General features: G+C 39.3%; 1 protein-coding gene across 1 annotated transcript; it reads right to left on the reverse strand.

Moving 5' to 3' along the window:
• Positions 1–1370: 1370 nt before the first annotated feature.
• Positions 1371–24997, reverse strand: LOC149840358 (uncharacterized). The gene is made up of 5 exons (XM_090003114.1): positions 24860–24997; positions 23365–23572; positions 22974–23055; positions 22154–22227; positions 1371–1754 (listed from the first exon to the last, which is right to left on the reverse strand). The coding sequence occupies exons 2-5, from the start codon at positions 23566–23568 to the stop codon at positions 1542–1544; spliced, it is 573 nt and encodes a 190-aa protein (XP_089859240.1). The 5' UTR covers positions 23569–23572; positions 24860–24997; the 3' UTR covers positions 1371–1541.
• Positions 24998–25441: the final 444 nt, after the last annotated feature.

A 25441-nucleotide genomic window follows, 5' to 3' on the forward strand; every position in this document is an offset into this window, starting at 1 on the left:
CAATGTGTCTGGCTCCTGAAATCTTTGCTAGCACTAGAACCCTCCCCCCATGACTAGATTTCAAAACTTAAATTTCCTGAGATCTGAGATCCCTTCTTCCTATGGTTCAGAGGCCTCTGCACATATTTCTTCCTGAATTGGTGATAGACGCTAGGGATTGTGTGATTTTTTTTTTTGAGTGATTTTTCAGTAGTGAGCCCAAGGATGAAGGATGCATGAAGAGATTTTTACCGCTTAGCGGAGATTCCAGGTTTCCAGCCAAGGTTTTTCGACTACTAGATCTTTGGTGGGTTCAGTAAGCTGACATGATCTAATGACTACGCCAACTTTACATGGGGTTGGCGATTTGATTTATTAGTGTTTCAGTTTGTAACTATGTAGCATAAATGATGCCACCTGATGGGGAATTTTGTTCTGCCAACTGATCGCACTCATTGCAATTGTGGCCTAACGAATTTGGTGGTTCTAGTTGGAGTTCCCTCATCAAAATTGTCATTTTACTTGCAGTTAGAAAACCATCAAATTATTTGGTTTAACATTAGTTGAATAAATTAGCTGGACAAGTTAAAAAGTCACTTTTTTAAAGAGGTAACCCTTGGAACCAAGTTTTCTTTTTTCCTCCACTAGGCCTATTTGATATACAGAAGAGGCTTCATTACCAAAGAGAATACAAAGGTGGCGTGATATATTGGAAAAACTTACCTAGGAGAGAATTTCACCTTAGCTTGCGCTTTTAGCTTAGATTTCCCGGGGGAAGAAGGCCTCTTCTGTATAGCAAACTTTGTGAATTATTGTCATAAATTTTTTTTCTCAATAGCATATTTGTTCCATGAAAAAGAAACTATTTAACGTCAAAAATGTTATTTCTGGGATATCAATGCCCCAAGCTTCCCTCTGAGAAAATATCACTTTTGTTCTCATGCGAAAGCAGCTCATAGGCTCGCAGACATGCCTAAGGGAACATTTGGAAGCAAGAAAAACTCTCGTAGGGAAAGAAAACTTTTTCTATGAGAAGTTTTAATATGATAACTTTCTAAATGAAAATTTTCACTTGCTTGGATAGCATGAGAAAAATAAAATAGAAAATAAAAAAAATTACAGAGGATGAGGCAGTGGTGGTGGTAAGCTCCTTGTTCAAGAATAAGACTAATAGGAACTGGGTCAGCTTTGATTGATGACCTGACCTTGAACAAATTCCTGAAGACATCACTATTTCAGATAAAGAGTTGTACATAGCAATTGGGGCGAGCAAAAAAGAATGAAACCTTGAGATGCCTGGGATAGATTCTCAGCTTTGATATGTGAAAAGAAGGGATGCACCTGACCGGGATAACTGGAAATCTTTTTGTTTTTAGGGAAGGACAAAATACCTGGAACTCTTAATAATTAAATGCCCAAAGTGGGCAAAGTTTCCAACATATCCCCACATCAAAATTACAGCCCCTAATTCCTTCCCCATTACAACTGTAGCCAAAGAGGTGCAATTGAAGCAGGAGAAAATAACGCGAATAAAAATATTAAGTACGATCAAGATCAATCAGTTATGCAGTTCCAGGGAGATAAATCCGGTGTATATTATTGGTTGATAGCTTCCGCCGGCAGGTTGGACATTTCTTCTGGAGATTGATGGCACTGGTAATGCAAGAATGGCAGAAAATGTGTCCACATATTGTCGACGTTTCCTCTTTCATTGCATCCATACATATTGCACATGTCAGATTCACCTTACTGCTCGATGCAGTTCCACATTTTTTCTGTCATCAGCAGCAAAATTAAGGTTCTATTAAAACACACACAAAACCAAGCTCTGTGGATTTATTATCATAAGGCCAAAACCATTTTGGACATACCAAAGCTCAAAGCATAGAAAACAAAGAACGAAGATGAACTCACACAACAGGCACCACATTGGACCTTTCTCTCAAGCAAGCAATCTGAACTAAGAACCTTAACGAATGTTAAAAATTACAGTGATAATGCTAACTCTTGCAACTCCAAACCACCTCCAAGCACCTTCGACCCAGGTTTGACTCCCAGCAGGTGTGGGTGCCTTTAACTCATGGGCACCATAAGGGCTCGGGTGCCGGTGCCCCCACCAGGGGTTTACCTCGCAGGGGGCAGGCCCATTAACTGACCCACTTCTCAGTGAGGTTCCTCGTCATTAAAAAAAAGGCACACTATGACACGTTGGGTGTTGTAAATGTACTTTTAACCATTTTTTCACACTTGATTATTTTTGTTATATGTACTTCTACCTGAAAAATTTGAATCTTACATGTAATAAAGATATATATTTAATATAAAGCATTAAAAATGTCACATATAAAAAAACAATAAAAATATGGTTTTATAAATTTAAAATACATGTTTTTGTGTCCCAATTTTCTTAAAAATCATGTAGTCATGCCTCCTTTCCAGATCGGATCCATGTCCAAAGGAATTAGGTGATGAAACCTGTATTCTTAAGCAAAGTAGACATTAACAAATCAGGTGCATGCATTATTTGCTAACAAGGAGCATTTGGGTGGCTATCATGCTCTTGGCACACCAACCCACCGATAGAGTGAGCAAGGGCTGATCAAAGCTCATCATGTGCTTTCACAAACAGTTATAAATTTTGCTTGTTTCTGTGTTATAAGCAGTCCATGAACACACATCTCACATCTTTCTGTTCCTCCATTTGTGTTTTCTGGAGACAGAATCATTGGTTCTCTTATTATCCATGGAAGGATTAGACAATAAGATTCTAATTCCAGGTCCTTATCCCTTCGCACTAGGAAACAATGGAGACTCAAGTCACTCGACCAATTGACTACAAGAGTAAATTCATGCTATAGCTAAGTGATTGATCCAGATGCCTGCCCTGTAGCTTCTATGCTAGAAGTTGCACATCGCAGAAAAGGGTGTCCAATAACCAGTTGTAATACATACTAAATCTGAGGATGAAAATTTAAGCATTATCTGTTGAATGCTCATGTAATAAGATATACTTTTGATATCACATGGAGGGAACAGTTATGCATCAAAATGCTTCTTTATTGACATCTTCACAGTGAAGCAAAAAATCATGGCCCCATCTTTTTACCTTTCCTATCTTTAGGGCACTTTTGGAAGTGAGAAAATAGTAGGAAAAGTAAAAGTATGAAAGAAAAAGTACAGCTTTTCCAATCGTTCCAAATGAGAGAAAAAAATTCAAAAAAAAAATCTAAAAGGTACGATTTTTTATAGGAAAAATTCCTCCACCTGGTGGGATGGAGGAATTTCTTCTATCAAGAAAATTTTGCATTAGGGCTGTTGCCACCACATTGTCCCCGGCCAGTTCCTTGCGGTCGACTCCAAGGGTTGCGCTATCATAATTGATGCCTGCGAGAAGCAGAAGCTCGTCTAATCCATAGCCGCTGCTGGCTGTAGCTTCGACAACCTCATCTTCGCCGCCATCGAGCTCAACTACTCCTAGGCTGACCAGGACACCTCCAGCCAGGCCGCCATCGACGCCCAAAAGCACCTCAAGTTCTACGAGCTCGAGCTCGACCTCGGCCTCAACCACGTCTCCCACAAGTGGTCTGAGCCCATGGACACCGGCGCCTAATAAATATGGCACCTCTCAATGTCCAGAACACTCTAAAAAGGTAGGAAGAGAAAAGAAGAATAGGGCTGCTGCTGAACCGATTCCCAATGGAGAACATGAGATATGAAGCTCTTATTTATAGAGTATGACATATAATCCTTTCTTTACAACATTACCTATTTCCTTATACAATAAAGAAACTAAAATACAAAGGTATATTCCATTATACAAGGAAACTGAAAAATAAATGAAACATTAATAATAACAAAACTATACAAATTAAGAAACATCAATAAGGAGACTGCACAAACTAGGAACCGTGATGTATTCATGTTGGACCTGATTATTGGATCTGGATCAGATCTGGGTATGAATCCAATATCCAGACTCAACTGACGTTATATCTTGATAGCCTCCCTCAAGTTGGACATGGTAATCACCATAGACAACTTGGACCTCAAAAACCAAAGTGTTTGCTTTGTCAAGCCCTTTGTAAAGAGATATACTTTGGTTTTCTGAACCAGCAAATCTTGCTTCAAGTTCCCCGTCAATCAATCTCTATATATGCTTAGTTTTTCATGATGCACAAGATTCAATGAAATTTTTATGACACTCTAATTGTCACGTAATAGAATTGATCTAGGGATTGTCTCATCCAACTCATGTAGCAAATTTTGTATCAATGTCAATTCTGAAGCAACTGCTGCCATGGCTTGATATTCGGCTTATATGCTGGATCGGGTTACAGCCCTCTGTTTTCGGCTTGACCATGAAACTAGATTATTTCCAACAAACACACAATACCTTGAAGCTGATCTTCTTTCGTCTGGATCGCCTACACAATCTGCATATGAATAAGCCATAACTACGAATAAATCATCCTTATGACTTCTTTTCTTATAAAACAACCCATCACCTAGGGTACCTTTAGAAACCTTAAAATTTGTTTAACTCAGAGTTATCAGAAGTTTCTTAGATAGGTGGGAAGCTCGCTCCAGAAACTCACTTCATAAGCGCGATACTCCTCGCTTCCGAAACTTGATGAGAACCTCGATTCCCTCACACTTCTCCTATGCTTTCCACACACTTCATTTATTCATCTTATATGTTATCTTACTCAACTTTTCATGTTTTTTACTTCCATGTGCTTTCTCTAAATTGGTAATCATCATTTTTAGATTTTGTTAAAAATTTAATTCTTACACTAAAAATCATGAAATCTAATATTAGCCAATTTTATTTTAGTTTTTATTTGTGTTTCATTATGATTCACATTCAATTATTATATATATATTTTTATTCCTCGCTTCCCGCTTCCTATACATTTTAAAATGCATCGCTTCTCGCTTCTGCTTCCCGCATCGTTTCCCGCTTCTGCTTCCTAGTCTGGCAACCTTGGTTTAACTGCTTCCATATGGGTGGTCCTTGGCTGATGCATGAATTGAAACATTTGGTTTAGTGCTTGTACAACGTCGGGCCTCGTGAAGGTAAGGTATTATAACATTCCCACAATACTTTTGTACTCAATTGGATCATCATACAATTCTCCATCATTAATAATTTAATACACAATTATTGTAGCATAGGAACAGGGGTTAGCGGTCATTCATAGCGGTCTTACGCAAGACTTTCCTAAGATTAACCCATCTTACCATTTATCAACTTCCATTCCCAAGAAATATTTCAATCGACCAAAATCCTTCATCCTAAAACGGATGTTCAGCACTTTTTTTACTCTTCCTGAATGTGTTTATCTGAGCTTCTTGTAACAATGATGTCATCCACATATATAAGCAAAACATTTATATATTCTTTACCCTTGTGGATAAATAATGAACGATCAAGAGAGGATTTATAGAAAACATGTTTTTGTATTTCAAGAAAGAAACTCTCAAACCACAAACGGGAAGCATGCTTTAACCCATATATTGCTCTCTTAAATATACAGACATATTCAGATGGATCATTTTCACTATATCTTTGTAGTTCTTCCATGTAAACTTCTTATTTCAAGTCTCCATGTAAAAATGCATTCTTGACATCAAGTTGGTTCAAGACCCAACCATGAATAATTCTTAATGTTCCTATTTTAACCACAAGGTTAAAGTTTCCTCATAATCATACCATACTCTTGAGTGAACCCCTTTGCAACTAAACGATCCTTATAACTTTCAATGGTACCATTAAGTTTATACTTAATCTTATAAACCCATTTTGATCCGGTCACATTGGCCTTTTAATTATTTTTCATGTTTGGCATTCGTGCAATGCTCTCATCTCCTTATTCATGGCTTCAACCAATTTCTTATTTCACATAGCTTCAAAATAAGAAATTTGTTCTTCTTGCTTCTCTATTTGCACGAGAAAAACTTGATGGTTTGTGTTGAAATTTGCATCTCTTAACAGGATGTTTATTTGACCTTCCGAACTCCGATTGTGGCACGATTTCATCATGTTAGCTGACTACCTTTTCATCAATGCTTACATTTTGAATTTGTTGTTTAGCATTTACATTGGTTGTTTCTTTGCCGCTTCGAGTATAAACTCGACCTTCTTTATATCTCATTTTGTAACTGCATTTTCTTCAACAGTAATAGAGACTTCCCTATGTTGTTCAAGATTACCTGAGACTCCTCATAGTGTTGAAAATTCACCAATGGGTGCTGAAAATAATTCTTCACTTAACCATGGCCGATAGTACTCCATATTGCTCTCTTTTTCCTTTTGAACTTGGTCAGGACCAAAATCATACTCAAAAGAGCTTTCATCAAATACCACATTTCTGAAAATTCATAGGCATTTATTTTTGACATCATAGCACCCGAACCCTCTATAATTGTCAGCATAACCAATAAATTTGCAAACATAAGCTCTAGGTTCAAATTTATCTTTCAAGGACGAACATAAATATGTAATGAAATATGCGGAAGAAACCAAGAATGCTAAAGCATTCACTATGTCCCACACGGACAAGTGCAACAAGCACAAGAGAGGAAATCCACTAAGGGATATACGAAGGGCCTTATAAAAAGGCTACACACATGAAAAATAATATCACTATTATTGAAGAGGAGCTCTAAAGAGCAATACAACATACAAGGGGGGTTCCCCTTATTTATAAGAAAAGGAGACCAAAGGGTCTCCCAATAGAGTCGTTGGGAGCCCCCAACGGTCACATTTGTGACCGTTGGGGGCCCCAACGACTCCATTGTGGGGGCCCCTTTTCGGTATCCAAAAAATACATTTTAAAAAATAAAAACAAAAATAAAAAACAGTAAAATAAAAGAAAGAAAATAAGTACCCCTATTGGGTACTTTGTGAAAAGACCATAATACCCCTATCGGGTATTATGGTATTATTACATATGTTTTAACACTCCCCCTTAAACTTTACAGGGGAATGACCGAAAGTTTGCCAAGAAGGAACAAGAAGCGAGGAGCAGGCAGGGCTTTGGTAAAGAAATCTGCAAGTTGATATTCTGAAGTGACATATGGCAGTGTAACTGTCCCACGAAGATATTCATCACGTACATAATGACAGTCCATTTCAATATGTTTAGTCCTCTCATGAAAGGTGTGGTTGCTGGCAATGTAGATGACACTTTTGTTGTCGCAACAAAGCTTCGAAGCACCGGTAATTTCGACTCCCATATCTTGAAGAAGACTTCGAAGCCACACAAGCTCCATTGTAGTAGTTGTCATAGCCCTGTATTCTGCTTCAGTAGAAGACAACGAGACTTTCTGTTGTTTCTTGCACCTCCAAGCAATTAGCGAATCTCCTAGGAAAACACAAAAGCCAGTAGTTGAGATTCGATCATTTGGGTTTCCTCCCCAGTCAGCATCAGTATAAGCCAGTAAATCTAAAGAAGAGAGTGAGGATAGGAATAGCCCTTTAGTCAAAGTATTTTTGATGTATCGAATGATCCGGAGCACAGCACTCATATGCACAGATGTAGGAGCATGCTGAAATTGGCTTGCAGAGTGCACAGCATGAGCAATATCCGGCCTGGTGATAGTCAGATAGGTGAGGGAGCCTATGAGTTGCCTGTAGGGAGTAGGATCATCCAGCAGAACTTCATCCTCCAGTCGTAGTTTAGCATTGATAACCTCCGGAGTCTCCACCTTTTTGTCATCTGAGATCCCAGATTTGGAACATATGTCTGCAGCAAGCTTCATCTGTGACAATATATACCCTCGAGGAGAGTATGCTACTTCTATACCAAGAAAGTACCTGAGAAAACCCAAATCAGACATATCAAAATTATGTTTTAACATTAAGAATACCACTTTCATCATTGCCAGTGATGATCATATCATCAACATAAAGCAGAAGGATGATGATACTATTACCTGCACGTTTAACAAAAAGAGCAGTGTCAGTATAACGTGAACGAAATCCCAATTTTACCATGATAGCACTAAATCTATCATACCAAGCCTTAGGGGCTTGTTTAAGACCATATAAAGCTTTTAATAACCGAAGAGTTTGACCTTGGTTAACATTAATTCCCGGCGGAGGGTCCATATATACTTCTTCATTCAACTGACCATTAAGAAAGGCATTTTTAACATCTAATTGAAATATAGGCCATTTCTTAGATGATGCTACTGCTATTAGAGTTCTAACACTTGTCATGCGAGCCACGGGGGCAAAAGTTTCCTCATAATCGATGCCATATTCTTGTGAATATCCCTTAGCAACTAATCTAGCTTTATAACGTTCTAGGGAACCATCACTTTTTGTTTTGACTTTGTAGACCTATCGACATCCTATAGCTTTTTTATTTGGAGGAAGATGAACTATTTCCCAAGTTTTAGCCTTATTTAAAGCATCTAGTTCAACTTTCATTGCTTCAACCCAATGAGGAATATTTTTTGCTTGATTATAGTGGGAAGGTTCATAGTAAGAATGCAAGGCAATTAGACAAGCTCTATATTTAGGTGAGAGAGTTTCATATGAGACAAACCTATTTGGTGGAATGGATTCTTTAGAAGAACGCCTAAGAGAGGTTTCTTCTAGGGGTTCATTAAGCCGCAAGAATTTTTCTAAAGCACTAATAGGTTGTGCTTCCTCACGCCGAGTGTAAACTTGGAGATTGTCACCATTAGTTGGTGATACACCATTATCATGAGTATTTTCTAAAGATTCCGGATGACTCAAAAGATCATCATTTGAGTCTTCTAAAAGATCATTGATAAACATATAATCAATTTCATTTGGTTTTTCCAAAATTTCAAATCCATTTTCATCTTCTAAAAAAGTCACATCTTTGGAGACAAATAATTTATTGTTCTTATAGTCAAAGCATCTATAGCCCTTTTGATTTTCACCATATCCTAAAAATACGCATTCTATTGCTTTAGGTGACAATTTATCTCTTTTATGCAAAAGAACAAAGCATTTACACCCAAAAATACGAAGACGATTGTAGTCGGGTGTCATATTAAAAAGTTTTTCATAAGGAGAGATATTGTTCAATTTTGAAGATGGCATCCTATTGATTAAATAGGTGGAGGTTAACACGGCTTCGGCCCAAAAATTTTTAGGAATATTTTTAGAAATGAGTAAGGATCTAGTGGTTTCTAAAATATGTCTATGTTTTCTCTCCGCTAGACCGTTTTGTTGAGGAGTTCTTGGGCAAGATTTTTGATGACAAATGCCATGTTGTTTTAGATATGATTGAAAATCATTTGATAAGTACTCTCCACCCGAATCGGATCTAAGAATGGATATTTGACTTTGAAATTGATTTTGAACTTTTGCATGAAATTCTTTGAAGAAGTTAAAAACTTCCGATTTAACATTAAGAAAATAAATTCATACGTATCTAGTATAATCATCAATAAACGTAACATAATACGAATAACCACCTTTGGATAAAACCGGAGATGGTCCCCATACATCGGAATGCACCAATTCAAAAGGTCTTGTTGTCACAAAGGTTCTAATAGAAAAAGGAGTAGACTTCATTTTTCCAAAAATGCAATCTTTGCAATTGATATCTTTTTCTTTACAAAACTTGTTTCCAAAAGGAAAAAGATACATTTTAGAGTAACTTGGATGTCCAAACCTTTTATGTCAAGTTTCAATATTTTTGTCTTGGACATAAGTACAAAATGAGGTATTTGGAAGTGTTAAGTTATTCATAAAATAAAGGTCTCCCTTCCTATGGCCTTGCCCAATCCGCTTCCCGGACCGGAGATCCTGCACAAAGCACCCTTGGGATGAGAAAGATATTTCACATCCATGGTCGGCTATTTGAGAAACGGAAAAGAGGTTAAGATTTAATTTAGGAACTATTCTAACTTTTGGAACAAGAAAATTTTGAATATTTTTAGAATCAAGAGTTCCAATACCATTTATTTTGAGAAAAGTTCCATCGGCCGTAGAGACACAAGATAATTTTGAATTGGTGTGCACATTGGTTAATGCATTTTCATGAGGAGTCATGTGAAAAGAGGCTCCGGAATCTAAAATCCAAGAGTACGTACCGGGAGGTGATGACGAGGCAATGGCGGCACCGGAGGTGGAAGAAGTAACCTTTAGAATTTGTTGGAGAGCCAAGGAGATTTGTCCAAGAGTATCTTTGAGATCCCCGTTCTTGCCGTCATCTTCTTTGGTGGTGGATTCTTCAACGGAAGCCACCTTTGGCTTGAATGCCCTATTTAGCTTTGGGCAAACGGGTTTGATATGTCCCGGCTCATAACAATGATGACATATAATCATTTTTCTTTCACCACTCCCTTGCTTACCAAAATGAGGTGGTTTGTATGTTTTAACATGATTGCCGGGTTTAGATACGGCCAGAACTTCCTCTATGCTTTTACCCATGCTATGCCTAGTCTCTTGAGTAATCTCGGCAATAGCCTCTTCTAAGGGAGGAAACGTGGATCTATGGAGAAGTGAGGATCTCACTTGTTCAAATTCGAGACGAAGCCCAAATAAAAATTAAAACAATCTATCTTGTTCCATTTGTTTTTGTCTTAGTACCACATCCTCCATAGCCACCCATTTAGGCTCTAAAAGAGCCAATTCATCCCACAAAGGATTTAGAACACTATAATAATCTTGTATGCTCATGTCACCTTGTTTTGTGGTTCTTACTTTTTCTTGCAAAAAATAAGCTCTTGCAAGATCCTTTTGGGTAAACATACCCTTCATAAAAAACCAAGCTTCATTTGCCCGGCGGAATTTTGCAATATTTGCACATACCTTGAGTTCGACATTATTCATAAACCATGCTAGGATTTTTGCATGGTTGCTCTCTCAATCTTCCATTTGATGATTATAATCTTCAATGGCCTTGAGACGAGCATCGCCTTCAAGTGCTTTCTCTTGATCTCCTTCCATCTTTGTGAGCTTAAGTTGGGGTTCCGGAACGGTTCCCATTACATAACCCCAAAGCTTCTTGCCTTTGAGATTATTCTCCATTGCGGATGCCCACATCATGTAATTTTTCCCATTGAGTTTGAATGATAGATCGATCTTGACTTCTATTGCTACACAATGAAGATGTGAGAAAGAAAGGAAGTAGAGAGAGACACGATTTTACCTTTAGAAGATCGTATGGCTCTGATACCATGTAATGAAATATGCGGAAGAAACCAAGAATGCTAAAGCATTCACTATGTCCCACACGGACAAGTGCAACAAGCACAAGAGAGGAAATCCACTAAGGGATATACGAAGGGCCTTATAAAAAGGCTACACACATGAAAAATAATATCACTATTATTGAAGAGGAGCTCTAAAGAGCAATACAACATAAAGGGGGGTTCCCCATATTTATAAGAAAAGGAGACCAAAGGGGCTCCCAATAGAGTCGTTGGGAGCCCCCAACGGTCACATTTGTGACCGTTGGGAGCCCCAACGACTCCATTGTGGGGCCCCTTTTCGGTATCCAAAAAATACATTTTAAAAAATAAAAAAAAAATAAAAAACAGTAAAATAAAAGAAAGAAAATAAGTACCCCTATTGGGTACTTTGTGAAAAGACCATAATACCCCTATCGGGTATTATGGTATTATTACATATGCTTTAACAAAATATGCATCCATAGGCCCGTAAAGAATCATAGCTAGGGTGCTTCCCAAACAAAACATAATAAGGAGATTTGTAATTCAAAATCTTCATGGGCAACATATTTATAATGTGAACAGAATGAAAGGCCTTTGTCTAACGATATAAAGGAGTTCTACTAGCATGTAACATAGCTAAAGCACTTTCAACAATATCACGGTGCTTCCTCTCAGCAGGCCTATTTTGTTGAGGTGTGTAAGGACAAGAAACTCGTTGGTTGATCCCATTATTTTCAAGATAAGTAATGAATTCCTTCGAAGAGTAGTCGGCCCCACCATCACACTGAAAATTCAAAATAGAAGTAGAAAACTGGTTTTTTGACCAACATGTGAAACTTCATGAATATATTAAAAGCTTCGAGTTTATGCTTCATAAAATATATTCATATATAACGGGAACAATTATCAATAAAAAAACATAGTAATGACCCCAAAGACAAAGAAACTTTAAGTGTTGGTCCCCATACATCAGAATGCACAATTTTAAAGGGTTTTGAATCAATTTCAATCAAGGAATTAAATGGAAGTACACGACTCTTTGAAACTTGACAACTTAGACATATGACATTTGCAAACTCACAATCTAGGCTAGACCCAAGAATCAATTAACTAGAAGCCAATCTTCCAATGAAACCCTTACTACAAGGACCAAGACAATGATGCCAAAGATTGGCTTTATTTAAACTAGAAGAATTGAATAAAATAGATGGGCTCGATAAAGTTGGACTAGGTCTCAAAACAGAACCAGCAGACTTGAACGTAGGATCCTTATTGAAGACATACATGTTTCCCAACCTTTTACACTCAACGAATATGTTCTTCATGTGAAGAACCTTGACACAAACAAATGATGCAGTAAATACAACACAAAAGCATAGAGATAAAAATAAGATTTTTCTTGATGTTAAGAACAAAAAAGACATTAGAAAGACTCAAAGAACTAGATTTAGACAAGGGAATTGACACATTTACAGTGTGTGCTAAGGTGACGAGTCTCATCTCCGATAACAATACTATCTTTGCCACGATAAGAAATCAAAGTTGAGAGCTTACCCTCACCACCTACGATGTGGTTAGCAGCCCTAGAATCGAAATACCACATTCCTTGCACATTTTGATTCAAATTAAGTCATGCAAGTGCTGCAAATATTAGTTGTTTATCTATAGGAAGTTGACTTTGACCACTTGGCTGACCTCCAGATTGACCTTTGCCTTGGTTTTATATTGTCTTTGTGTTGTTCCCTGTGCATGTGTTGTTCCCTGATTATACCTAAGATCATCTTTGAACCAGTAATTTTGTAAAGCCCGATTAAAAAAAAAGGCGTCGGACACGTGTCAGACACATGCCAAGGCTGGTTTGCCATATTGGACCCGGGTTCTCGAACTTTCGGCATGCGTCTTTAAAAGACGCATGCTGAGAGAGGCGAGGGGTAAAACCCCTCGCCACTCTCTCTCTCTCCTCGTCGCCTCCCGTCTTCATCGCTTCTCTTTGTGACCACCAGCGACCGTACCGGTAAGCCACCCCCTGTCACCGTCTCCCTCTTTTCCTCTCTGCCTCCCATCTCCTCCTTTCTTCTCTGCGGCCACCGGCGACCGTGTCGGTGAACCACCGCCTCTCGCTTCGACAGCCTCAACCGACGTCCCTGACGCCGCCCCGAGCTCTCTCTCTCTTATTTTGTTTTTCCAACCACCGCAGCCCCACCATCGGTAGCCCATCGTCGGCCGCCTCCTCAGGTAATCTCTTCCCCTTCTTTTTCTTCCTCTTCTTCATCTTGTCTTCTTTCCACTGGGTAGGGGGCAGGGCCCCCTGCCGCAGTTTCTTTTTGTAAGCCTTGTATGTCTTTGTCCCCCTGCCTTTGCTTTTCTCCGGCCAACAGGGGGCTCCGCACCCTGCCTCCAGTTTCTTTTCGTCGGGCAGGGGGCGGAACCCCTGCCGTAGTTTCTTTTGTCAGGCAGGGAGAGCGGAGCCCCCTTGCCTTTGTCTTCTCTGGCCGACACCCCCTGCCTCTGTCTATTTTCTCGTGGGCACAGCGGAGGGGCCAGGTCCCTCTCTGCCATGCCGCCCTGCTTCCGCAGGGGAGGGGCCGAGCCCCTCCCTGCCTTCCCGCTCCCTCAGGGAGGGGGTGGTTGAGCCCTCCTTGTTCCCCCTATTGTAGGGAGGGGGGCGAGCCCCTCCCTGTGTTCTGCCCCTGCAGGGGAGGGGTCGGGCCCCTCTCATTTTCTCTCTGCTTTTGTCGGTCAGACAAGGGCTCGACCACTGTCTCTGCCTTTTTCCTGCAAGCAGGGGATGGTGCCCCTGCCTCTGTGGCCTTCCATCGGGCCTGCAGGGGGTCGAGTCCCCTAACCCCCCTTTGCCTGCCCACCCTCACATCGGGGTTCGATCGGGCGACCACTGCGGGTCTTACTGGACCCGGTTCCTGTTTTGATAATGGCATACTAACACCCTTATGCTTGCAGGTTGCACGACAGAGCACTTTCGCGCCCTGTGGACCGAGCAAGTTCGTACTTACGCTCGCAAGCGTACGCAGATCCGCAACCCCTCAAGGTAGGAGAAAGTTGCATAAAAAGGACTATGAATGAACAAGAGCTAAAATAAGAAAAGATAATCAAGATTGGAATGCAAGGACAATTATATATGTATATACGTATGTCTTTTAACTCAAAGACGCAATTTCACGATCTTTGTCCTCTTTACTTTTATGCACTTTTCCTTTCTGTTGTCGCCGCGCTTTATGCGCCCAGGCTTTATTTTCTGTCTTTTTACTTTTATGTCTTCTCCTTTCAGCTGTCGTTGCGCTTTATGTGACAAGGCATTTTTCTTTTTTATCTTTACTTTCCTGCACTTTTCTTTTTCTGTTGTCGTCGCGCTTCATTGGCCAAGGCATTTTCTTTTTTGTCTTTACTTTCCTGCACTTTTCTTTTCTGTTGCCGCTACGCTTTATATGCCAAGGCATTTTCCTTTTCTGTCTTTATTCTCCTGCACTTTCCTTTCTTTTGTCGTCGCACTTTACGTGCCCAGGCTTTTACTTTTTGTGTATTTTTCTTTCTATAGCCCCGTGCGTTATGTGCCTAGACATTTTCCTTTTCTGCCTTTACTTTCCTGCTTACTGCTTTACTATTTGCTCTCGTTGCATTATGTTATTTATTTATGTGTTCCATTACTTTCGCTTAGAGCTGCCACGCATGTTGAGAAGTTTTGGCCTTTTGCAATTCTTTTAGGACAAACCTTGCAAGGAATGTGACAGTGTGTACCAATGTTCGCTCTTTTTGATAAGATGAAAAATTGGGTATCGATGCCCTGATCTCGATAAAGCATGTCCTTACAAGGATTTTTAGACTTTTCACGATTGTAGACATGCTTGAACTTGCATGTTTCGTGTTGGGAGTGACTTTGAGTAACCCTTGTCAGCCATCGTAGTCGCGTCGTTGGACAGTGACGTTGAGTTGTACTACGATGAGTAGCACGAGAGGTTGATAAACCTCATGGCGTGCAATGAGCATAATTGTTGAAATTCACAAGATAGTGACTATACGCCTTCACAGGCAAGATGCACGAGTGGGTCTAATGGACCAGAGCATGTAGAATGGGGTGGCGATTAAGAAACCCCCGTCGTGCCCATTCGCCACGGTTCATCAAGAGAGAGGATGGATGGTACAAAAACTCCGATGGACAAACCATTAATGGTTATTACGGGCAAAAGGCGCAGTTTTCTCAGCCGTCGAAGTTAGGAGAAATGAGCTACAAAAGGTAGCTTCAGGCACTTCTGTAGAAGTTGGATGCATCCTTTGAATGAGTGGCCTTTGGGAAATCTTCTCTTGGTCAATGACCGTCCCCTTAAGAGCGGATTCAATCAGCTATCCGGGTTATAAAAAATACATGGCATAATACGTACCCACAATCCAGTTAATATCGAAACTAAAAATATCTTGTTCACACTACTGTTTAGTTGCACACCTGGAGATTCATAATTGCATATTGTGCTTAATTTCATTCTGTGTTGGTTGTTTTGTTTCAGTTATTTGTTCTCTGCCTGCAGAATCAATTAATCATGATATTTGTATGCGTAGTTAATTTGTCATTAATTACTAAAATTGAGCATGCTTTGCGTTAGCCTTTGTTCTTTATTGCCTTTTGCGTACCTACCAGTTTTTCACGAAACTGACCCATTTTATGGGCATAGGTGATGAGTAGGTTTTCTTCAGACAGTCGATGATGGGATGCAAGATGACCTGAGACTTCACTCTCCTGCTCGTAGTTTTAAGCCCTGGTACCTGTTTGGGTTTTGAGTTTGTAAAAAGGTGAAACCCTAAATTTTGTACATCCTAATCGTCTTGATAAAATGTTTTGGAAATGAGGTTTTTATAATGAATTATTACGGTAACGTGCCCAAAGTTGTCAACTTGTGTTGCTTTTCAAAAAAATCGTTTTTGATGACTCTGAAAAATGAAAGGTTTCCTAAGTAGTTTAAAAAGGTTTACAAGTTTGAAATTTTGGGGGTTACAAATTTGCCTTAACATGCCACGATATTTTGCACATGAAACAAGTAGGAATAAGATGTCGTCCTTGTGCAGAAGTGCTAAGAGGAATATTAGGTGCGGGAAGTATACCTCAACCTCCATGACCTCGTCCCCTGCCTCCTCTAAAATATCCTCCTCTTCCACGACCACGTGACATATTAGAAACCAGAACTTCCTGAGGTTCATGAGAAGTATATGCATCAACACTAAGAGCTATGTCACAAGGGCGCGGGTACGGGTGCAAAACAATTTCAAAAATTTTGGACAAGGGGACTCGGCTATATATATATATATATATATATATATACATACATATATATATATATAACAATCATAAATAGACAAAAATAGACTTGATCAAAGTTGACCGAGACCAAAATTAATTTTAATACATGGACAAAAATAGACTTGGTCAAAGTTGACCAAGTCCAAAATGTGGATGGACTCGGCTCCAGTGCGTTGACCGAGTCTGACACTTCGTTGACCGTGTCTGAAGCCGCACCCATGTTGGGGCGTGTCGACGCGAGTGTGTCGACCTTTTAGCCGAGTTTGTGTGACTTAGACTAAGAGTTATCTCATAATATAATAGTTTGGCCTTTAGATTCAAAAAAGTAAGAAGCCTATCAGAATACTGCAAAGTGGTAGAAAGAACATGGTAATCAAAGCCAAGACCACTGAGAGCCTATTGACCATATCCTTATCAAAAACCTCATAACCAACCATGGCAACTTATCGGTGGTGTTTTTCATTTTATTGAGGTATTCCATAATTGTCATGGAACCTTTCTTCAAATTTTGAAATTTCTTTTTCAGAAACATGTCCCTAGTCTCAGATATCTGAAAACGCGTCTAGATTGTAGAGTTGTGCAATCCATAGTTGGAAAACCCGATGATCCGACTCAAGATCGGATCTCGGTAGGTTACTAGGCCACCGAGTCTCCCCAATCCTGGTTTACCTAGGATCAGGTGTGAATCGGTCTGAAATCGCTCAACTCAGCGACCCAGCAGGTTAGTCCTAAATCGTCTGATTAAGGAATGAGACAGTGTGTACCGGTTCATTACAAAATTATCGACTTGTACTGGGTTATGAATCTGTTCTCCCGATAAGAACTGGTTTTAAACATTATAAAAGCTTTTTTTTATCGAGAAATCTCTCGCCTGCCTTCCTCTCAAACCCTAGCACCAGGCCACTAACCACCAGCGATCACCGCCAACAGCCAAGTCTCTCTCTCTCTCTCTCTCTCTCTCTCTCTCTCTCTCTCTCTCTCTCTCTCTCTCTCTCTCTCGGCAAGGCAAGCTTAACGCCTCAACCCTCTCCCTCTATCTCTATCTCTGCCTCGCTCACTAAAGCAAGGCCCTTCTTTATCGTGTTTGTGTGTGTGCATTGTGGGATTGAGTGTGGACAACAACAAAAACCTCCACAATTAGAGGTTTTTATCCTTTTTTTTAGTAAGCATGCAGTCTGCACCTACACTTTATCTTTTTTTTTATTAAGCATGCAGTCTGCACCTACACTGCTCGGCTGCACCACAACATAGTTTATGGCTTCAGAATATGTAGTCTTGCACAATCAAGGATGTTTGCACAAGTTTTTTTTGTTTTTTGTCTGTGTGCATATTGCAAGTTGTATGCTTTTATTTCATGTAATGCATTTTTTATTGCACTTTTTGTCTTTTTCTAATTCAAAGTGACATGGCAAAAATTAGAATATAGGAGATACATCAGAGGTCGGCAAATCGAAGGATAGAGATCCTGGCTAGGACCATGGAGCGGACCCGCGAGTGAAGGGTCGAGTGATCTCAGCCCGAGTCACGAGTTTGCCAACTAAGGTGCAATCATTAGGTAATCCAATGAGTGCCTCCTACGATAAAGTGGAGATAATATATGCAACTAAAGCATGATCTCTTCACCCAAGAAATAAACTATGGATTCCTGACATGAAAAGATGAAATAACCCCATTCTCATCTGTGTTCTCCTTGATGAAATATTCTGGTCAAGGGATGATGAATCCATCAAGGTGTCGAGAGATTTTTACTCCTAACAAAAGGAGTTATTTGCCTCTTAAGTTAAAAAGTTAGAGTTGTTTAGTTTTTCATAAACCAATTGCGGTACGAAGGTAGAGAGGGACCATTGAGAAATTGAATCCATGAAAGATATGAAACGAAGGAAATACTTAATCAATCCCGTCAATGCAAACAAAGTTGGACTGACCCTTTTTGTGTTATCAAAGACCAAAGAGTTGACCTCATGACCAAGAGGAAATAAGCAAATCAGATTTTCTGTAATCTGGTTTCATATCTGAAAATCTGGATAAGAAAAGGTTTTAAGACAGATTTCAGATCTGTAAAATAGAAACAACAGGGTAGGAATTTAAAGGAAATAGGAAAATCTCAAGGGTGTGATGTCAAACAAGAAAAGAAGGAAAGAAAATTCTTGACATCAATTAAAACTAGTAATATATGTTTAATCATATGACAACAGCATAAAGAAGAATGGCAACAAAAGATAATCAGGACAATGGAAGAAAACAAAGAGGAAGAAGAAGAAAGAGATGGAAAACTTGAAGAAAGGTATGAAACCCAAGATCTCTTAAAACATACCTCAATAGAACAAATTGATATCCAACACTGATACCATAATAAATATGGCACCTCCCAATGTCCAGAACACTCTCAAAGTAGGAAAAGAAAAGAATAGGGGCTGCTGCTGAACCGGTTCCCAATGAGGAACCATGAGATATGATGCTCTTATTTAGAGTATGGCATATACAATCATTTCTTACCTATAAAGAAACTAAAACACAAAAGGTATATTTCCTTATACAAGGAAACTGAAAAATAAATGAAACATTACTAATAAGGAAACTATACATACTAGGAAACATTAACAAGGAGACTGCACAAACTAGGAATCGTGATGTCCTATTCATGCTGGATCTGGGTATTGGATTTGGATCAGATCTGGATCTGGGTTCAATATCCAGACCCAGCTGAAGTCATCTTTTCACTGTCCCCGGCGGTGGCGAGGGCCCTGGCGGCATCCCCGTCTACGCCGAGAACATCTACAAGAACCAAGGCCACCCGGATGTCTGCACCCACATATCCCGACATGGTGACCTCCCCGCCGAAGTTCTGGTCTTGTTTCCCCCTTCTCGATTTTCCTCCCTCTCTGGATCTCCCCCCCCTCCCCTCTCTGGTCGTGTTTCCCAACAACGACCCGACCCAAAAAACAACCCAGAAGAAGAAGAGGAAAGAGAGAAAGGAAGAAGAAGGTGAGAGAGAGACAATGCGAAGTACTTGTTCCACCTCTTTCTTCTTCTCCTATTTCGGGCTCCTCTTTCTCCTTTTGTTTCAGACCCCGAGAGAGAGAGAGAGAGAGAGAGAGAGAGAGAGGTTCATTCCCTTCTCTCCCTCTTCTTTTTTTTAATACCCCACCTCCCCTTTTATTTTTTAAAATATTAGCACTTTACCTTTCCTCCCCTTCTTTATTGAAAATATCAACTAAACCTTTCCCTTATCAAATACTTCACATTTATTAAAAACATCAATAAAATTATTTTTTCATATTTACAAACATGAATCTTGGATTGAAGCCCATAAAACCATTTCTCACACATACACTATATATATATATAGTTGTGTCCCTATACCTGCATTTTTTTAAAGTGTCGTGTCTTACACTCCGTACTCGTACCCATGTGACATTGCGTGCTACCTATGTCACAAAGATTCGGCCAATCAGGTGCCGCACCCGCGTCGATGCGATGCGGGTGAGCGTGCGGCACTCAGTGCGGTCAACCCGACCCTGGGTGCGATCAACACACCCAGAGTCATTTATGTCCAACTTTTGAACTTGAAAAAAAAAGAGGCCCGATGAAATGGGCATGACAGCCAGAAAACTTAGGAACTGGTTTGTCAACATGGCAAGTTTCGAGACACAACTCTTCAACTTTCTTTACGGCAACCACATGCCGTAGCCAACTACCAAGGAGTCTCTTCTGCGAATCGTTTCTCAGGGTCAAGCACAGGCTAAACCTGCGAAGGTGCCTCGTTCAACAAGAATCGATTGACAGCGGTGAAGAGATCGGTTCCTTCTAGGGGCGAGTGCGACTCACCGAGCTTCTTCTGTCTCTTGAGTTGCTCTGTGGTCGAAGGGAAATGATCCTCATCGAATTCTGCAGAGGGGATTGCGGTCAGGAGATACCCCCATCTCTTGGATAGGATGCTGCAGAGGGGATTGCGGTCAGGAGATACCCCCAACTTTGATGGGGAGTGAATCAAGCAATGCATTGATACTGCACCTGGTGGCTTTCTTCATCATTCTCACCTTTTACTGAAGATCTTACACCTCTCGTAGTTGATGAGAGTTTAACTTTTCATGAAAATCTGGATGGTCTCAAAGAACAACCATATTGTACCTTGAAAATTGAAGAGAGCAGAGATGGTTCTGTTAAAATAGAGGGTTCACAAAAGGAAGGCGAAAGGGTGATGATGCCCATGTTGGCCTGTACATATTGCAGTCCACTGTACCTGCCTGCAAATATTAGATCAGATTTTGATTTCCTTCCGAGATATGTGTTGGGTTGGAGGTTACGTACTACAAAAATTAATACAAAATATCCATAGCCAATGAGCTGCCAGATTTTGGGGCAGGATGTAATGATCATGGACAATACAACCTTTCTTCAGGGATGACCAGCTTGGTTACCATTCAAAAGTAGCTCAGTTACATAACTAGGAGAGAATAACTAAAATAGTCGGATGGGAAACCAAGCATATATGTCCTGGCCAGGGGGGAAATGGGGTCTCGTCCCATTTGGACCAGTGTTCGTACCTTATTTGGTTCTTTTACATGTAATCAGATATCCATCAAATCCTGATATTTGTCTGATTCAATAGCAAAAAATTAAAACCATATATGCATCTAGCAGTGCTCGATTAAACAATTAAACTCAGCTCAGACCATTAAAGCTTAGTGAAGCTTTGAAACTCGATTAAGCTTGGTTAATGCAGTCTTATAATGATGAATTTTAGCATATATAGAATTTTTGTTTCTTAAAATATACTCACAATAATTGTTTTTTATTTCATTAGTGTTACTGTTGTTAATTGTTAAAACTTCAAAATTATATATATATAATTTTTTATATTTTTGCCCTCACGCACCCCCGCACCCAAGTTTTTTTAAAATGCCGCATCCCCGCACCCATGTGACATAGCGTGCTACACAAACAAGTAAATATTTTTCATGTAGACAAGTTATCATATCAAAACTTCTCATCTCCAAAATTTTATTTTCCTATGACAGTTTTTCTTGCTTCCAAATGTGCCCTTAGTCTCCAAATTCTCATTTTTCTCGCTGAAGATTTGATTCCTCATCACTTTGAATAAACCGCAAAACGGTCTTTTTCTTTCCTTTTTTTAATGCCAAGCTGGCAGATATGCTCTGGTAGGAAGTCAGCCCAAGACCCTCAGTTAACATAGCTTGACTACAGACCACTGTGACCATCTAATACAATTTTAACTCGGAAGAATTTAGTCAAAGTGGAATTCAATGGTAGACCCTTTATGTAGTTTTCTATGTAGACTAAGCGGATTCCATGACTTTTCGTTTGACTCACTGAAGCATATGGTCCAATTTAAGCACCCGACGTGAGAGTTTAGGAACCCAAATACAAAAATGTCTTGTCCTTCATCTATTTAATATATATATATATATACTCAATGATGTGATACAATTGCACAGCTACACCAAACACATATCACCTCGGATGACTTTTATGGGATTTCCACAGGCAAAAAGATCATATTAGAAAGCTGGATACTTAAAGCAGCCTAAGTCAATGCCAAGTAAATCCAAAATGTTCACCGTTGGAAATTGTAGCACTTTCATCTATAGAATACCAGAGGTTTTGAAAAATGAAAGGGATCTGAAGAAGAAATGTTAGAAACATAATAACAATGATAACTGGTAATGTAATGACTTGTACCTTATCAAATTGCCTCAGATTTGCATCAGCATCCTCTCCATCATCAAATATATTTATCATATTCTTCGGATACTCTGCATAGCCAAATGTACTTTTCAGAGCACTAGTTATTGAAAAGCCTATGTCACATGGATACGGACACGGATGCGGGAGCGGGGCACGATGCAGATACACTTAGTACAATACTATAATTTTAAAAAATTAGGGCACGGGGACACGACTTAAATGCTCATAGATGTGTGTGTGTGTGTGTGTACAAAACAACAATTTTAAATCACTACATTTAGGAATATCAAATACTGAGACTAAGTTGAAATTGAAATATAATGTAATTGATGACAAATTAAAAAAAAACTCAAGTGAATATGAAATAAGTATATAAGATTATAAAATAAAATAGATAAAGATAATGACACGATGTTGACTGAGAGTGAAACTGCTTGACTATGTCAATGAAGTGTCATATTGCAACGTGTCGGTACGAGATACACATGATAAGTGTCCATGTGACAGAGAAAACCAATCTGTTGAAAAGAAAAAAACTTGCACAGAGATATAATTGACACCACTACAAGCTCCAAAACTCGGTCAACAACTATAGAGAAAGGAAGAAACTGAAATGAACTAGTATCAAGACACAATACACATCATAGAACCACCAGACCAAAAAAACAGATGTATACAAAGCAATTCTCACATGATCATAACCGTGCAGACAACTATTTGGTTCAACTGTCACAGCCACTCATAAATAATGTAACTAATGGTTACACTCTTTTAAATAAAAGCTGATCTTTTAGACAACAAAGCAAAAACTGACCTCTAACTCCGAGACGAAGTTCCAAATCTTCTTCAGTAATAACAGGGGGCCAGGACCTTCCATGAGAAAGCATCCCTCTTCCCTACAAATATAACAGCATAAATATAAACCCTCAGCTTGCAAGAAAACAAAGCATAGCAAAAGGGTGCAATAGATGCCCAGTGATGCACATAAAACATCAAATAAGCTGGACGATACTAAAGAAAAAGTAAAAAAACAACAGTATTGCAACAATGCATTGAAGATTACCATGTTCATTTACAGCTGTTAAATACCATTTATGTAAAATAAAAATTGACCACATCACCACATAACCACTGCCATTGTATAATTGATATGAAATGCATTTGTGCCACATACATTTGAAAATAATACAAGCTGTTGCACTTACCTCTATGAACGATCTTGGGGAAAATATCTGGACATCGTCATCATCATCATCAATGGTAATTGGCTCAGAAAACCTTACAGCACAATTGGCAGTCATGGTACTGCCTTTTGAAAACAAAGAATGGCCCAGTCTTAACTCAAGATCCTCCTTCGGAAGTCTCTTTGATCTTAACTGATGCACAGTAAGCCAATCAATCTGTTCCATGCACCTAGGGAAAGCAATGTGTGGAACACATCAACAAACTTGGCACAAGATTTTCCAGATTCAACTATCTCAAAAAGTAAAAATACATTATGTGAAATGAGGAGTTCACCAAAGATATTGGGATTGAGAACCCAGAAAGAAAGAAAAAAGGATTAAAAATTAGGCTACCGAGAGCCTAACAAGCAAGAACCATCTCAACAGTATAAACACAATAGGGTATGATATGCATAAAACCAAGGAAGTTTATTTAACAAACAACAGGCATAGCCCTCATCAGAACAAGACACCAGCATCACACCTGAACAAGATAGAAACCAAATTCATAACACCCAAGTGACTTTTGTAGAAGGATATCATGAAGCAGAAGTAGAAACAAAAAACAGGTCCTCATTATAAAATTCTTCAATGATCCGAAGCATTGAGTAACTCGGTTTTCATAAATCAAGGTCACAATTAATCTACATTACCGTGTTGAAATGTAGATTTTCTGAAAGAATTAAACTCAAATCCTTGTTACTGATTTGAAAACCAACCAACATTCATGTTATGATTGCTTTAGCTAGCCGAGATGGAAAAACATAACAAGCCACAAAAGGAGGTGCATAGAAATTTATAAAAAATAGGAAGCTTAAACAATACTCTTGGACGGTTCCACTATCTTATATCACTAAACCCTCGCAAACCAGGCTCTCAGATATCGAACCCTAAAACCCCCACACCGACCTCCCCGTTGTATGCAGGATGTGGGAGAGGGAACCAACTTCTAAGCACGACATGTTCTTGGTGACTCCAAAGCCCAGCCTTTCTAACACGTCATAAAAAAGGCGCACTTCATGAAATAAAACCCTAATTACTCAAGCTTCTCGGCGATCCAAAGCCCCGACCAGACCTCACAAAACAACCATTCCAGTGAGCTTCGACGCCAAACGGAACAAACCCTAATTACACGACTCCTCAGTGATCCCAATACCTTATCAAAAGCCAGAACAAACCAGCGCTATACAAAAAGGCCGAACTGAGGGAAATAAACCCCAATTCCCCAACCGTACCCACAACCAAAAGCCTAAGTTTTCCAATGAAAACCCTATTCCACCACGCATGCCCAAAACAAAAAATGGGATCCATAAAAAAAAAAACAGGGAAACCGAAATCTGCATGAAGATCCTAAACATGAGAGAAAAACCAAACATAAACCATGCCAAAACCATCCACAGAATACAAAAGAGAACACACCCGAAACCCTAGCTTGAATATCAAAAAAAAAAACGAAAAATAGAAGAAAAAATAGAACCTTTTCGCCTCCGGTGAGAAAATCGACGCTCCTTCCAATCCGAATTAGGGTTTTCTCGCTCGATAATCGCAGAATCGATCGGAGAAAAAGAAAGAAGCGAAGGTACGAGTACGAACGACGAACCAGAGAGAGAGAAATGCGGAAAGCGGGAATAAAATAATGAGGACGTTAAGAAAAAGCCCTTCATTTTGGAAATTATTACATTTTCATTCTTCGTCTCCGTTTAAAGGATTAAATCCGGTATTTCAAGATTTTTTAGGGTATTCTTTGTGAACGATTCCTGCGTTCAGTGGGAGATTGCCACGTGTTGATTTTTGGCCTTTCTAGTCAAAATTTTTAAATAAATATTAGTTCCGTTAAATATGTCACAAAGATTTTTAGACACGAGGACACGTGACACCGAGATAGGCACACAATTTAAAAAATGTTTTTGGAAAATAAGATGTATATCGCCAAAGAAATTACTAATAAACATAAAAAAAAGTACGACACCACGGCTAGGTCTTTGATCCTATAGGCAGTTGTTTTGGTGTAAATATCAAAAGCATTAAATCAGGCCATTAGCTATAATATTTAATAGTA

This window comes from Nuphar pumila, chromosome 4 (genome assembly GCF_984573655.1).
Source record: "Nuphar pumila chromosome 4, dmNupPumi1.hap1.1, whole genome shotgun sequence".
NCBI lineage: Eukaryota > Viridiplantae > Streptophyta > Magnoliopsida > Nymphaeales > Nymphaeaceae > Nuphar > Nuphar pumila.

Excerpts from the sequence above, each read along its gene's own strand:
- LOC149840358 (XM_090003114.1), bottom strand. The coding sequence starts at position 23,568 with ATGGAACAGATTGATTGGCTTACTGTGCATCAGTTAAGATCAAAGAGA. Across the intron at positions 23,056-23,364 it reads CCCCAAGATCGTTCATAGAG|GGAAGAGGGATGCTTTCTCA; the intron begins GTAAGTGCAACA and ends TTATATTTGTAG. Across the intron at positions 1,755-22,153 it reads ATCTGAGGCAATTTGATAAG|AAAAAATGTGGAACTGCATC; the intron begins GTACAAGTCATT and ends TGCTGATGACAG.